Source organism: Pelecanus crispus, chromosome 7 (genome assembly GCF_030463565.1).
Source record: "Pelecanus crispus isolate bPelCri1 chromosome 7, bPelCri1.pri, whole genome shotgun sequence".
NCBI classification, from domain to species: domain Eukaryota; kingdom Metazoa; phylum Chordata; class Aves; order Pelecaniformes; family Pelecanidae; genus Pelecanus; species Pelecanus crispus.
In genome coordinates this window covers 40,769,053-40,780,579 of record NC_134649.1, presented here as the reverse complement: position 1 = coordinate 40,780,579, position 11,527 = coordinate 40,769,053, and the positions used below count along the sequence as shown (strand labels likewise).

The 11,527-nt window shown below is 68.4% G+C and overlaps 2 protein-coding genes across 2 annotated transcripts; one reads left to right on the top strand and one right to left on the bottom strand.

Moving 5' to 3' along the window:
- The first annotated feature begins 62 nt into the window (after positions 1 to 62).
- On the top strand, positions 63 to 4,355 carry WDR6 (WD repeat domain 6). Its single transcript, XM_075714474.1, is given in 7 exon segments — positions 63 to 141; positions 227 to 1,581; positions 1,583 to 2,664; positions 3,012 to 3,107; positions 3,316 to 3,432; positions 3,644 to 3,762; positions 3,868 to 4,355. Coding segments are annotated over 7 exon segments (3,324 nt in total). The 5' UTR covers positions 63 to 74.
- A 981-nt stretch (positions 4,356 to 5,336) lies between these two features.
- On the bottom strand, positions 5,337 to 9,911 carry DALRD3 (DALR anticodon binding domain containing 3). Its single transcript, XM_075714172.1, is given in 14 exon segments — positions 5,337 to 5,666; positions 5,896 to 5,964; positions 6,184 to 6,297; positions 6,408 to 6,466; positions 6,579 to 6,702; positions 6,804 to 6,886; positions 7,254 to 7,312; positions 7,941 to 8,011; positions 8,333 to 8,455; positions 8,554 to 8,612; positions 8,868 to 9,148; positions 9,226 to 9,512; positions 9,631 to 9,825; positions 9,828 to 9,911. Coding segments are annotated over 14 exon segments (1,713 nt in total). The 5' UTR covers positions 9,897 to 9,911; the 3' UTR covers positions 5,337 to 5,546.
- Between the last annotated feature and the right edge of the window lie 1,616 nt (positions 9,912 to 11,527).

Below are 11,527 nucleotides of genomic sequence, written 5' to 3'. Positions count from 1 at the left end.
GGGGCGGGAGCGCGCGGGGCCGGGCCAATGAGCGGCGAGCGGAGCGGAGCGGTGTGGGCGGTGGGGGCGCCAAGATGGAGTCGGCGGCGCTGGTGGCGCCGGTGACGGCGCTGGAGTTCGCGGGGGACGTGCTGCTGGCGGGTGAGCGCGGGGGTCGCGGCCGCCACCGGGGCGGGGGCCGGGGTCGGGGCCGGTGGCGGCGGCGGCTGACGCGGTGGTCTCGCAGGCACGGGCCCGGAGGTGGCGGCGTTCCGGCTGAGCGGCGGCGGGCCGGTGGCGGCGGCGGGCCGGCGGACTGTGCTGCGTGAGGCCAGCGTGCAGGGACTGCGGGCCGAGCCTGGCCCCGCCGGCGGCGGCGGGCCGGTGGTGCGGGTGGCGGCCTTCGGCGGGCGCTGGCTGGCGGTGCTGGCGGTGCGGCGCGGCGGGCCGGGCGGCGGGCCGCGGCTGGCGGCGTGCGGCGGCGGGGCGGCGCGGGAGCTGGGGGCGCGGGTGTGGGAGGCGCGGTGGGCGGCGGGCGGGCGGCTGGCGCTGGCGCTGGGCGGCGGGGCCGTGGCGCTCTACGAGTGGCGGGGCGGCGGGCGCTGGCTGCGGCGGGCGAGCTGCGGCGGGGCCGGGGCGCTGCGCTGCGCCGCGCTGGCGGGGACGGGCTGGGCGCGGCTGGCGCTGGCGGCCGGCACGGCGGCGGGGGCCGTGGTGGTGTGGCGGGCGGCGGCGGCGGCGACCCCGCGGCGGCGGCTGCTGGGGCACCGGGGCGCGGTGCTGGCGCTCTGCTACGCGCCGCCGCGGGGGCTGCTCGCCTCCGCCTCCGAGGATCGCAGCGTGCGGCTCTGGGCCGTGGGCGAGCTGGGCGGCGGGGACGGGGACGGGGACGGGGAGGGCTCCTGCCTGCTGGTGTGCTACGGCCACGGGGCGCGGGTGGCCGCCGTGGCGCTGCGGGGGCCGTGCCCGGTCAGCGCCGGGGAGGACAGCGCCTGCCTGGAGTGGACCGGCGGCGGCGGCGTGCGGCGGGCGCGGCGGGGGCACCGCGGGGCCCTGCGCGCCCTGGCCCTGCGCCCCGCCGGCGGCTGCCTCGCCACGGGCGGCGACGACGGCGGCGTCCGGTTCTGGCGGCCCCGGCGGGGGGATCCGGACGCGGCCCCGGCGGCGCTGGGGGCCCCGGGGCGGCCGCGGACCGTGCTGCTGGCGGGGCCGCGGCAGGTGCTGGCGCTGGGCGAGGCGGGCGGGCTGGCGGCGTACGAGGCGGCGGCGGGGCGCTGGGTGCCGGTGCTGCCCGCCGCCGCCGCCGGGCCCCGCGGGCTGCTGGCGGCCGCCCCGCTGCCCGGCGGGGCCGAGGTGCTCTGCGCCCTGGCCGGCGGCGACGGACACCTCCTCCTCTTCGCTCTGGGCCGCCCCGGGGCCGCCGCCCGGCTGAGGCTGTTCGAGGGGGCCGTGCGCGGGCTGGGCTGGGCCCCCTGCCCCGGGCAGCCCCCCACCGCCGCCGCCCTCCTGGCCTCCGGGCCCGACGGGGAGATGCTCTGGCTGGACGTCGCCCACCGCCCCGGACAGGTGCCCTGGGTGCGGCTCATGGGACGCTACCTGCTGCCCCCCCTGCAAGCAGCGCTGGCACACCTGCGCCACCTTCCTGCCCCAGGGAGGGCTCCTGCTCTGCGGGGACCGCCGGGGCTCCCTCCTCCTCTTCCCTTGCAGCAGCTCCCCGGAGCAGGCTGCGGAAAGCACCGGCATCGCTGATGGTGGCACCAACCTGATCGGCGAGGACTCTGGTGGCGAGTCAGAGCTCTCTTGCTTGTCACACAAAGGGGCTCTTCTCCTTGAGGCCCCGCTGTCCATGCTCTTCGGGCTCCATGGGAAGACGGGGGTTACCTCGGTAACCTGCCACGGGGGCTACATTTACAGCACCGGTCGGGACGGCTGCTACCGCCAGCTCCGCCTGCAGGGTCAGCAGCTGGAGGTCCTGCGGAAGTACAGGCCCTGTAAAGGGCTGCAGTGGATCGAGGAGCTGCGCTTCGCCCCGGATGGGGACCTGCTCGTGCTGGGCTTTCACGCTGACAACTTTGTGGTGTGGAGCAGCAGGACCAGCGAGAACCTCCACTGCATCCCCTGCGGCGGGGGGCACCGCTCCTGGAGCTACTGCAGCAGCCCTTTGGCTGAGACCTTCGCCTTTGTCAAGTGCGGGGACGTAATGCTATACCGCCGCGAGGCCAAGCCCTGCGAGCAGCAGGTGCTCCTGGCGTCCGTGCACGGGCGGGAGATCGCCTGCGTGCGGCGCCTGGGGGCGGTGGAGGTGCCCGGCCGTGCCGCCATCAATGTCTTCATCACCGGCAGCGAGGACACCACGGCCTGCATCCTGGCGCTCAGCGAGCGCTGCCGGGCAGCCATGCCCCTCGCCCGGCTCAGCGACCACATCTCCAGCGTGAGGGCGCTGGCACTGGCCGGCCCCACAGGACCTGGTGATGAGGGCTTCGGTGACGAGGGCTTGTCTGCCCTGATCTTCTCTGCAGGCGGCCGGGCACAGATCGAGTGCTACCGGTTGCTGTGTGCTGGGGACCCAGCCTCCGAGAGCACTGTGGCCTGCCAGGTCATCCACGTGGCCTCCCACCGGCTGGACAAGCACTGGGAGCGGAAGAAGAACAGGCACAAGCTCGTCAAGATGGATCCGGAGACGAGGTGATGCTCAGGGACCATCCGGCGCAGGGTTAGCAGTGACCACAGTCCAGGAGAGCTCTGGAAACTGCACTGGCCTCCGCTGGGATACCTGCTCTGCGTGGCTGTGGGCTCAGCTGAGGCAGAAGGAGCCGACTTGGCTTTAGGCACACATCCCTGATGTTCTGTGCCCAGCAGCTGTGCTTAGAAGGGCTTTTGGGATTAGGGAAAGGCTCAGTCTTTCCTCCTGCCTCCTCTGAGTGTTCAGAGCTGTGTTCCGTGCTGGGCTCGGGCTGCTCTGCTGGGCCACCCCCCTCCCCAGGGCCGCAGGTTTCACCGAGGTGTGGGTGAGTGTCACATGTTTGCCACAGGTACATGTCCCTCTCAGTCGTGCCCGGGACCAGCTCCGAGCAGCTGCCGACACCCTGGAAGTTCCTGGCTGCTGCCTGCAGCGATGGATCGGTCCGGTGAGCAGCTGTTGCGGGGCTTGGCAGGGAGAACAGAGCTGAGGCTGGCAACGGGGGACGGGAGCAGAGCCATCTCCGTGGGGGAGGCCGCTGCTGTGGACGTGGCCAGCCCCGAGCCGGGAGCAGGATGGCACACGGTGGGAAGTGGGCGCAGAGGTGCTGGGAGCCCCCCTTCTTCTGCAGCCAACTGCTCTCTGCTTCAACGCAGGGTCTTCGGGCTGCTGGAGGCTGCCCGGGAGCTGGTGCTGGTGGCGGAGTCGTTTCACCACCAGCGCTGCGTGCTGAAGGTGGAGGCGTTCCTGCACATGCGGGCAGGAGAGGAGAGGTGAGCCCCAAATGCTGTGCTGTGACCACCGGGGCTCTGGGGAGAAGCGTTCATCCTTGTGGGGACGGCAGCCAGCAGCTCAGCAGATGGAGGGAAAGGAGAAATCGGTCCGCAGGGGCTGTTCTGCTGCTTCCCCGGATCTCGGCGGGGACCCTCAGGGCTGCCTGTTGCAGGGCTGCGGCCAGAGGCTCCCCCAACACCTCCCTTCTAGGAGGCACCTCCTGTGCAGCGCAGCCACTGACGGCAGCGTCGCCTTCTGGGACATCACCAGCCCCATCGCAGATGCAAGGGACGCCCTGCACCGAGCGGAGGGAGAGATGCAGCCCCTGGGTGGGTGCAGCTGCCGGTGGCTCTTGAGGGAGGCCACGCTGCTGGCTCCTCTGCTCCCTCCGGCCAAGGTGAGCGTCACTCTCCTGACCGAGCCTGTTTTCCCAGCCCTGGGCTCCCCGCTGCTCACCATCATGGCCCACAGCTGCGGCGTGAACAGCCTCCATGTCCGCGAGACGCCAGAGGGACGGTACCTGGTGGCCAGCGGCAGCGACGACGGCTCCATCCACGTTTGCCTGCTGGAGGTGGCCCTGGGCGGGGGCGAGGCCACGGCAGGGACCTGCCTGCGTGTCCTGGAGCGGGTGTCCAGGCCCTGCGCCCACGCCGCCCACGTGACGGGGATCCGGGTGCTGCGGCCAGACCTGCTGCTCTCTGCCTCGGTGGACCAGCGCCTGACGCTGTGGCGCCGGGGCCTGGGCATGCTGGACGCGCTCAGCACCACCTTCTTCCATGTGCCCGACCTGGCCGAGCTGGACTGCTGGGAGGTGGCAGAGGCCGGCGGGGAGCTGCGGTACTACTGCGTGCTCTGCGGGCAGGGCCTGGAGATGCTGCATGGCGTGGCCCCTGCCAAGCCTCCTCCCCTGGAGGCTCCCTAGTAATGGGGCAGGCGTGTGGCACATCCTGCTCCCCACCTGCCTGGGGAGAGCACCCTGCACTTGTGCTCTGCCCATCACCGCAGCCCCTGTCCCAGCCTGCGTGCTGATGTGTCCCCTCTTGAGGGGACGGGCATGCTTGGCTCCTTTGGGGATAGCACAGCCACATCTGGGGTGCTCAAGGCTGGTGGTCTCAGGGGAGGAGGCAGATGTGACCCCTCCTGGACAAGCCTGCGGCTCCCCAGGCAGTAAAGGAGGAGTGGGGTTGTCCACCCACCCTGCCCAGGAGACGCTCCTCCTCCCCGAGGTGTGAGGGACCTATGTCCTGGCTTTCCAGCACTGCTCGCAGAGAGGAACCTGCTCGGGAGGGTGCTGAGCGCCATGCCCAGCCCCGAGAGCTTGAGGGCAGCAGGAGGCCAAGACAGGTCAGGCGCTGGTGCGGCACGTGGCAGGCTGCAGCGTGCGACAGCCCCGACCCTGCAGTGCTGGGGACTGTGCTGAAATGAGTGGGGACGCTGATCCTCCACAGCAGCACCCTGCAGGGCGAGGGACAGCAGCCCACGCATGCTGTGCCAGCCTGGGCCTGGTCACCCCTGCCCCAGAGCAGCCCTTCACGCTGCCTCAAGCTGCCTGGGTTGTTCCTGCGCGGCAGCAGGACCCAGCACAATCGGAGCACAGGCCAGGACAAACAGCTGTGCATGGCCCCAGCCCCATGTGGGGCAAGGTGCTCTGTTGGGGGTCAGACACACACAGCATTTGTCCAGCAACAAGTGTATTCAGGAGCTTTGAGCCTCAGGAGCTCCCTGCCAGCACGGAGCAACCTTCAATAAATGGCTTTGAGGAAAGCGAGGTTGGTGCCTGGCTTTGTGGTGCCCTGGTCCCCGGTTCTACCTCCCCGAACACTCCCCAGCCCAGCTCACAGGATGCCACAGGCATCCGCCTTTCTGCTGGTGCGGACGTGGCAGGCGCACCCATCTCTCATGCTGGGCACAGCCACGGGGTGCACGTAGCCAAACACTCAAAATGTGGCAGCGGGAGGGGAAGCACCTGCATGGGGCTGAGGTGTGCCCTGGCTCCCTGCCTGACTGTTGGGCAGCCCGCTTGCCCTGCCAGGGAGGACGTGCCCTGTCCTTCCCCTCCGTGGCACGTTGTCCTGGTGCCTGTCACACAGTGGCACGGCTCTTCAGTGGTGGCTCAGATCTGGCTGAGAGGAGGGAGGTGCAGAGTCGCCAGTGCGCTGTGGAACACATCCCTCACTGCTCCCAGCAGCTGGAGGCGGGCAAACATCTGGTCGAAGAGGTGAGGGAATGGCTCCTGTGGGGAGAAAGGCAGTGACTTGGGGCTGGTGGCCATACTGCCTCTCGACGGGCTGGCCCTAGAGGCACTGCTGCCTCTACACCCTGTGTACACATCCTTGAGGGGCTGCTGCAGGGCTGCAACACGTTGCTGGCACCCTTGAGCCCATTCCCCGCACAGCTGCCCTGCAACTGCAGGCCAGCCCCAGGAAGGACTGCAGGGCTGCAAGTCAGGACATCCAACTCACCCCCAGGACGTGGACCCGGTTGTAGTAGGAGCTGAAATCCATGCTGAGCTGGATCAGGAACTTGCACACCTGCAAGACAAGAGCTTCTGCTGGCACGGTGGGGTCTGGCTGGTCTTGGGCCCTTCCCCACCCCAAGCACAGTAGGAGCAGCCCCAGGGGCGTTGCAGTCTCATCCCTCCACACCACCCCTGCTCGCTCACTGGTGGGCAGCACCCTGCCGGCATAGCCTTGCCCTGGGCTGGGACTCTTGGAGCAGCACCCATGGGTGCTACGGCACGTGGCACTTACTGTCTCTGTGTTGGCTGTGATCCGGATCCCCTTGGTGGGTGTGGGCAGCTGTGCTGCCTGCTGCAGGACTTCAGGGAAGGGCAGGAGATAGTTGAAGAGCAGGAGCCATTCGCCCTGTGAAAGGATCACATGTGTCGGAGAGGGCCAGAGCCTCCTTGGCCAGCAGCATCCATCACTGGAGCTGAGGGTGTGCAGGTCCCCACATTCCCCATCTCAGCACTCACCTCTTCCCGGAGGCAGGAGAAGTTCAGTTCTGACGCTGGTGGCAGAGGCGGGTATGTGCCTGGAAAGGAGGTGGGAGACTGTTATTGTGCCCAGAGAAGCCCCTGTGGCTCCAGGCGTGAGGAACAGCCCAGGAGCAGCTGTTAAAGGAGGGTCACGGGGCTGGTGCTCACCCCGCTCCACAGCCCGCTGGTAGGTGTCAAAGAGCGTGGCCAGCCGGGCACAGTTGTACATCACGAAGGCGCCGCTCTTGGTTCCCTTCGTGGAGATGCTGCTGTCCTCCAGGTCCAGTGTGAGCTGAGGGCAGGAAGAAGTCGCAGTCCAGGCTGCTCGGCACAGAGCCGCTCCACTATTGCCACAGCTTGCCTGCCCTGGCTCTGCGCAAACCGCTGTCCTACCTGACTCCGGTGAGCAGTGCTCAGCATCTCAAACCTGATGGCAGCCACTGTGAGGGTATCAATCACCTCAGTCCAGGCCTCATCTGCAGAGAACACAGGTGGTGTCACACACAGCTCGCTCCACTCCTGTGTAACGTCACCCCCAGTGCCCAGGCAGGACCCCCCCCCAGGGGCCAGGGTGCTCCGGTGGAAGCTGGGGACCACCACGCTTCCCCAGTCCTGGCCCACATCTGCAGGTGCTGCTCCTCTGTGCTGCTGCCCGCATGGCAGTTTAGAGGCCTTCCCCCAAGCAAGGTCAGCACCTGGCTCCATCGCAGAGGGCAGAGGCAGCACCATGCAGGGGAAAGCCCCCACTGACTGCAGACACAGAGGTGAGGGGGGGAGACTCATGGGAGCAACGGAGACAGGGACAGAGCAGCATCCGTATAGAGCCGCAAAGCAAACCCTCACCTTGCGCAAGCTCCCCGTACTTCATCACAGAGGCTTCACACATCTGGCGCTTTCGGAGCCTGGAGGAACACAGACACTCACAGCCACCACCCCGGCCTGAGCTGGCCTCAGAGGGTGCCCCAGGGCTCCCCCAGCCTTTGGGCTGCTCGGGGCATCCCAGCTGCAGCAGCGACCCAGCCAAGCAAAAGCCATACAAAACCTCCAGGAGCCGGGCAGGGGCAGCCACACAGCGGCTAGCCCCTTGTGCCGCTGCCTGGAGAGGGTGCGAGGAAGCCACTGCACCGGGCACAAGCTCTGCCTTTTGGCTGAGAAAGGGCTGCCCCTGCACCAGGGCTATCTGCTACTGTGTGAAGGCAGGGAGATACCACCCTGCACCGCTGCAGCACCCAGCTCCTGCCGCTGCTTTTCCTCCCAGCAGCACTGAGAGAGGGCCAGAAGTAGCACTGCTGGAGGAGGCCACTGGGACTGGGGAGGGCACTGTGGCCACCGCTCTGCACCTCCAGTCCTCTCGAAACAGCCCTGAGGCCGTGGAAAAGCAGAATGGAGGGACTGTACAGAACTGTCTGTGTGCCACCAGCTTGCTCAGCACTGCAGTATGGCTGTCTGGGTGCCCACAGGGCCGGGCAGAGCACAGGGAGCCTTGGCAGGCGAGCAGTGCAGCAGGCGCCTTGCTACACACCAACTTACTGGAAGTACTGGTCTGCCCCGATGGGCGATGAGGGGTTTGTCACCTTCACTGGCCCACAGACAAGGTGTTTCTGAAAGAGAGAGGAGAGGCTGGGGCAGGGGTCAAAGATGCAGAAGCTCCACAAAAATGCAGTGCAGGAGAACCGGGCTAAAACCAGCCCTGTTCCAGCTGTATCCCCACGATCTTGTGTCCTTCCTTCTTTAGCACTGAAATCCCAAGGGCAGAGAGGCTGCTCCACTGCCTGGGCAAGAGCGTGGAGGGGCTGCCAAGGGAAAGGGAAGCCTCGCAAGGGGCAAGGCTGGGCCTCCACCTTTGTTGCAGGGATTGAAGGAGGCTGGCTGAGCATAAGGATGCTGGGGGGCCACAGTGAGGAGGGTCAGAGGTTCCTCACCTGCAATGCTGTGTGTGCTCCTGGATCCAAAATCCTCCAGAGCAGATCCAGCTGCTGCTGCTGGAATTCCTCCTCGCAGCTCACCACATGCACAATGCTGCAGCAGCTCCCCTGGCCTCCAGCCTGCAGCAGAGCACAGCAGGGAGCTCAAATGATGTCACGTGACAGAAAGGAATGACGTCTGAAAAGCGAGAGGCAGGCAGCACCGCAGTGTTACTCACCATGCACTGCAGAACGGCTTGCTGCAGCTCAGCCAGGGACCGCAGCTTCCCCTCCGTCACTGAAAGAAGGAAGGATGCTCAGAGCGGAACACGAGGGTTCGCCACCCCCCCGCCATCCTGCACCATTGGGTCTGCCCCAGGCTGCCTGTGTTTCTGGCTCAAACCAGACTGAAGGAGAATAAGAGGAGAAGGCAATTTGGATCTAAAACCCTCTTGTTTTCTATAAAACAATTGGGGGAAAAAAGGAACAGGCCTCTTTGCAGCCATTCGCCCCCCTGCTGTCACACTAGAGCTGCTGTACACGTGAGGCTCACCGAGAAGGACATCCAGGTTGGGGTCGTAGCCCACCAAGCCCTGCTGCTCCACGAAGCTCTTCAAGTGCACTTTACAGATGACATCCTCAGGCAGCGTGGCTGTGCCCAGCCCCTGCTCACAGGCTACAGCACAGGGGGACCGGCCCAGCACTCGCTTCAAGGCCGAGACAGCATCCGGGAGGGCCGAGTCACTGGAGCTGGAGGGCCAGTCGACACGGAGCTGCCGCAGGACCTGCCGGCTCCCCTCCTCGGTGAGGGCAGGGACCAGGCGGATGCTGACCCTGCGAGAAAGGGAGAGGCGGGCGCTGGCAGCGCGGGGCCGGGCAGCGGGGCGGCAGGGTGGCGGCGAGGCACTCACCCCTGGGCGCGCAGCAGCTGGGCCAGGTGGTCGGCCAGCAGGAGCGGGCGGAGGTGGCGGGGCCGCAGGGCGGCGGGGCCGCGCAGGGCCGGGCAGTGCAGCACGGCCCAACCCGCCTGCGGCCCCGCCGTGGCAGCCGGGCCTGGCGGGGGCCCCAGCAGGCGCCGGAAGGCCTCGGGCCGCCGCAGCTGCACCGCCAGCCCCGCCGGTGTCTCCTGGCAGCCCCGCACCGCCAGCACCCCCGGCCCTCCCAGTGACGTCACGGCCGCCACGACGTCATCGGGCACCTGCCGGGCGAGAAGGCGAGGAGTCTGTCCCCTGCCTGCACGTGGCCCGGCGCAGGCCACGCCCCCTCCGTGCTGGCCCCGCCCGCCGCCGCGGCCTACCCGCGCCGCCGCGGCCTACCTGCCCCCCGGGGAAGGCGGCGCTCAGCGCAGCCCGCGGCGCCAGGAAGTCCCGGTGCCGCAGGTTGCGGGCGCCGCTCTCCTTCACCCAGAGCGCGGCGGACCGCCCCAGCGCCTCGTTCAGCGCCCGCAGCGTCGCCGCCACCGCCGGCCGGCCCTCGTCCGTCTCCATGGGAGCCCGGCCGCCGCTTCCGCGGCTGCAGACCGGAAGTGACGTCGCGGCCTGCTCGCCCTCCCCGGCGTTCGCAGGCTGTGGGCGGTCGCCATGTTGGGCGCGGCGCGCGGCGCTCCCGGGCGGCCATCTTGGGCGCGGGCGGGCCGGGACGGCCATCTTGAGAGTAACGGGCGCGGGGCCGCCATGATGTGCGTGGCGGGCAGCGCGGGGCCGCCATGATGGGAGCGGCGGGTCGGAGTGTTCAGCGCCTGGGCAGCGCGGTGGGGCTCGGCGGGCCGGGGGGAAAGGCCGGGGCCGGCGGGGGTGTGTGCCGAGGCACCGCCACCCTCCGCAAAGGTCTCTGGGCGGGGCCCAGCCCCTCACAGGCCCCGGCACAGTCTCACCCCACCAGGGCCTGGCCGCAGCAGGGCCACTGGTGCATAAGGGAGGGGAGGTGCACCCTGAGGGGGGGCCACGGGGGCGATCACCAGCAGGGCCGAGCGCAGGCTGCTGGGCCCCGCCCCCGCACCCCTGGGTTGGGGATGAGGGGCTGCTCCAGCCCGGAGAGCCTGGGGCACCGCTCCTCAGCCCCCTCAGGGCTGCTCCTGCCTGCCCCCAAGGTGCTGGGGGGCCCAAAACCGAAACCACCGGCAACCGAAGGGAAGCAGGAGCACCAGAGGCTGTGCCACGGTTAGACAGGCCCAGGTGGCTACCGCCACTGTGGAGGAAACGGGCTGCCTGCAGCAGTGGCTGCAGCCGAGCTGCCGGCATGGTGCGGCCTGGCTGCAAGGCACAGGCTGTCCCCAGGCTGCTGGGGGTTGCAGAACAGAAGGGGCCCTGTGAGCAGGTTTGGCAGCCCTGGGCAGTGGCAGGCAGGTGGTTTGGGATGGACTGGAGGGTGTAAGGCAGACCCTGGCTGCGGGCAAAGAGCGACTGGCGTCAGACCCAGGCTTGCCAGTTCAGCGTCACCACCCACAAGGCCCCCAGGGCTTGGCTGGGGCTGCGACAAGACGGTTGAGGAGCAGCATCAGCACTTGCAAGGTGCAGTTTGCCACTGCAGCTGGACTCTGCGCAGCAAAGGGCAATGAGCAGCTGTGGCTGCACGCCATGCGTGCCCTGCTCTGAGCCTGCTCACTGCCCCAGCTCTGGCTGCTCCGCTGGCCTCAGTGGGAAGGATGGGTGCAAGGAGCTGCCCTCCCACCCAGCACATTAGCAAAGTGTCCCGCTCACCACCCCCAGGAGGAAGGAGGTGGAAATGATTAGATCGCGCCATCGCGGTCTTGATTAAATCTGCAGAGCTGAGCTCCTCCACAGTGGTGGCGTCTCAAGCACGGCTTTGAAAGAGGGGAGGGCCTGTGCCACTGCCTGGCTCCCTGAACAGTGCAGGCAGGCAGGCAGCAGGGGCTAGTGCTCCCCTCCAGGGCTGCAGTCAAAACCAGCTCCCATCTGGGGACAGGGGCAAGGGCCCGGTGTGCCCGCAGTCCCCTGCCACTGGGCCTGCTTGCTGGGGAGCGGGTATCCAGGAAGCACCAAACCACCCCGCAGCAGCAGAGAGCACGTTTCCCCGGGGAGCTGGGGACCTCCCTCCCTGCCCTTCCCTTCCTGCCCTCCCCACAAGGCCGGGGGAGTCGGGGGGGGGGGGGGGGGGTGCTCTGCCCGCAGGGCCCAAACCGGTTCCTCTGGGGCTTGTTTGCGCGGGGGGGCCAGGGCGACGGCTTTGCTGGGAATGCAACGACTCGTTTTT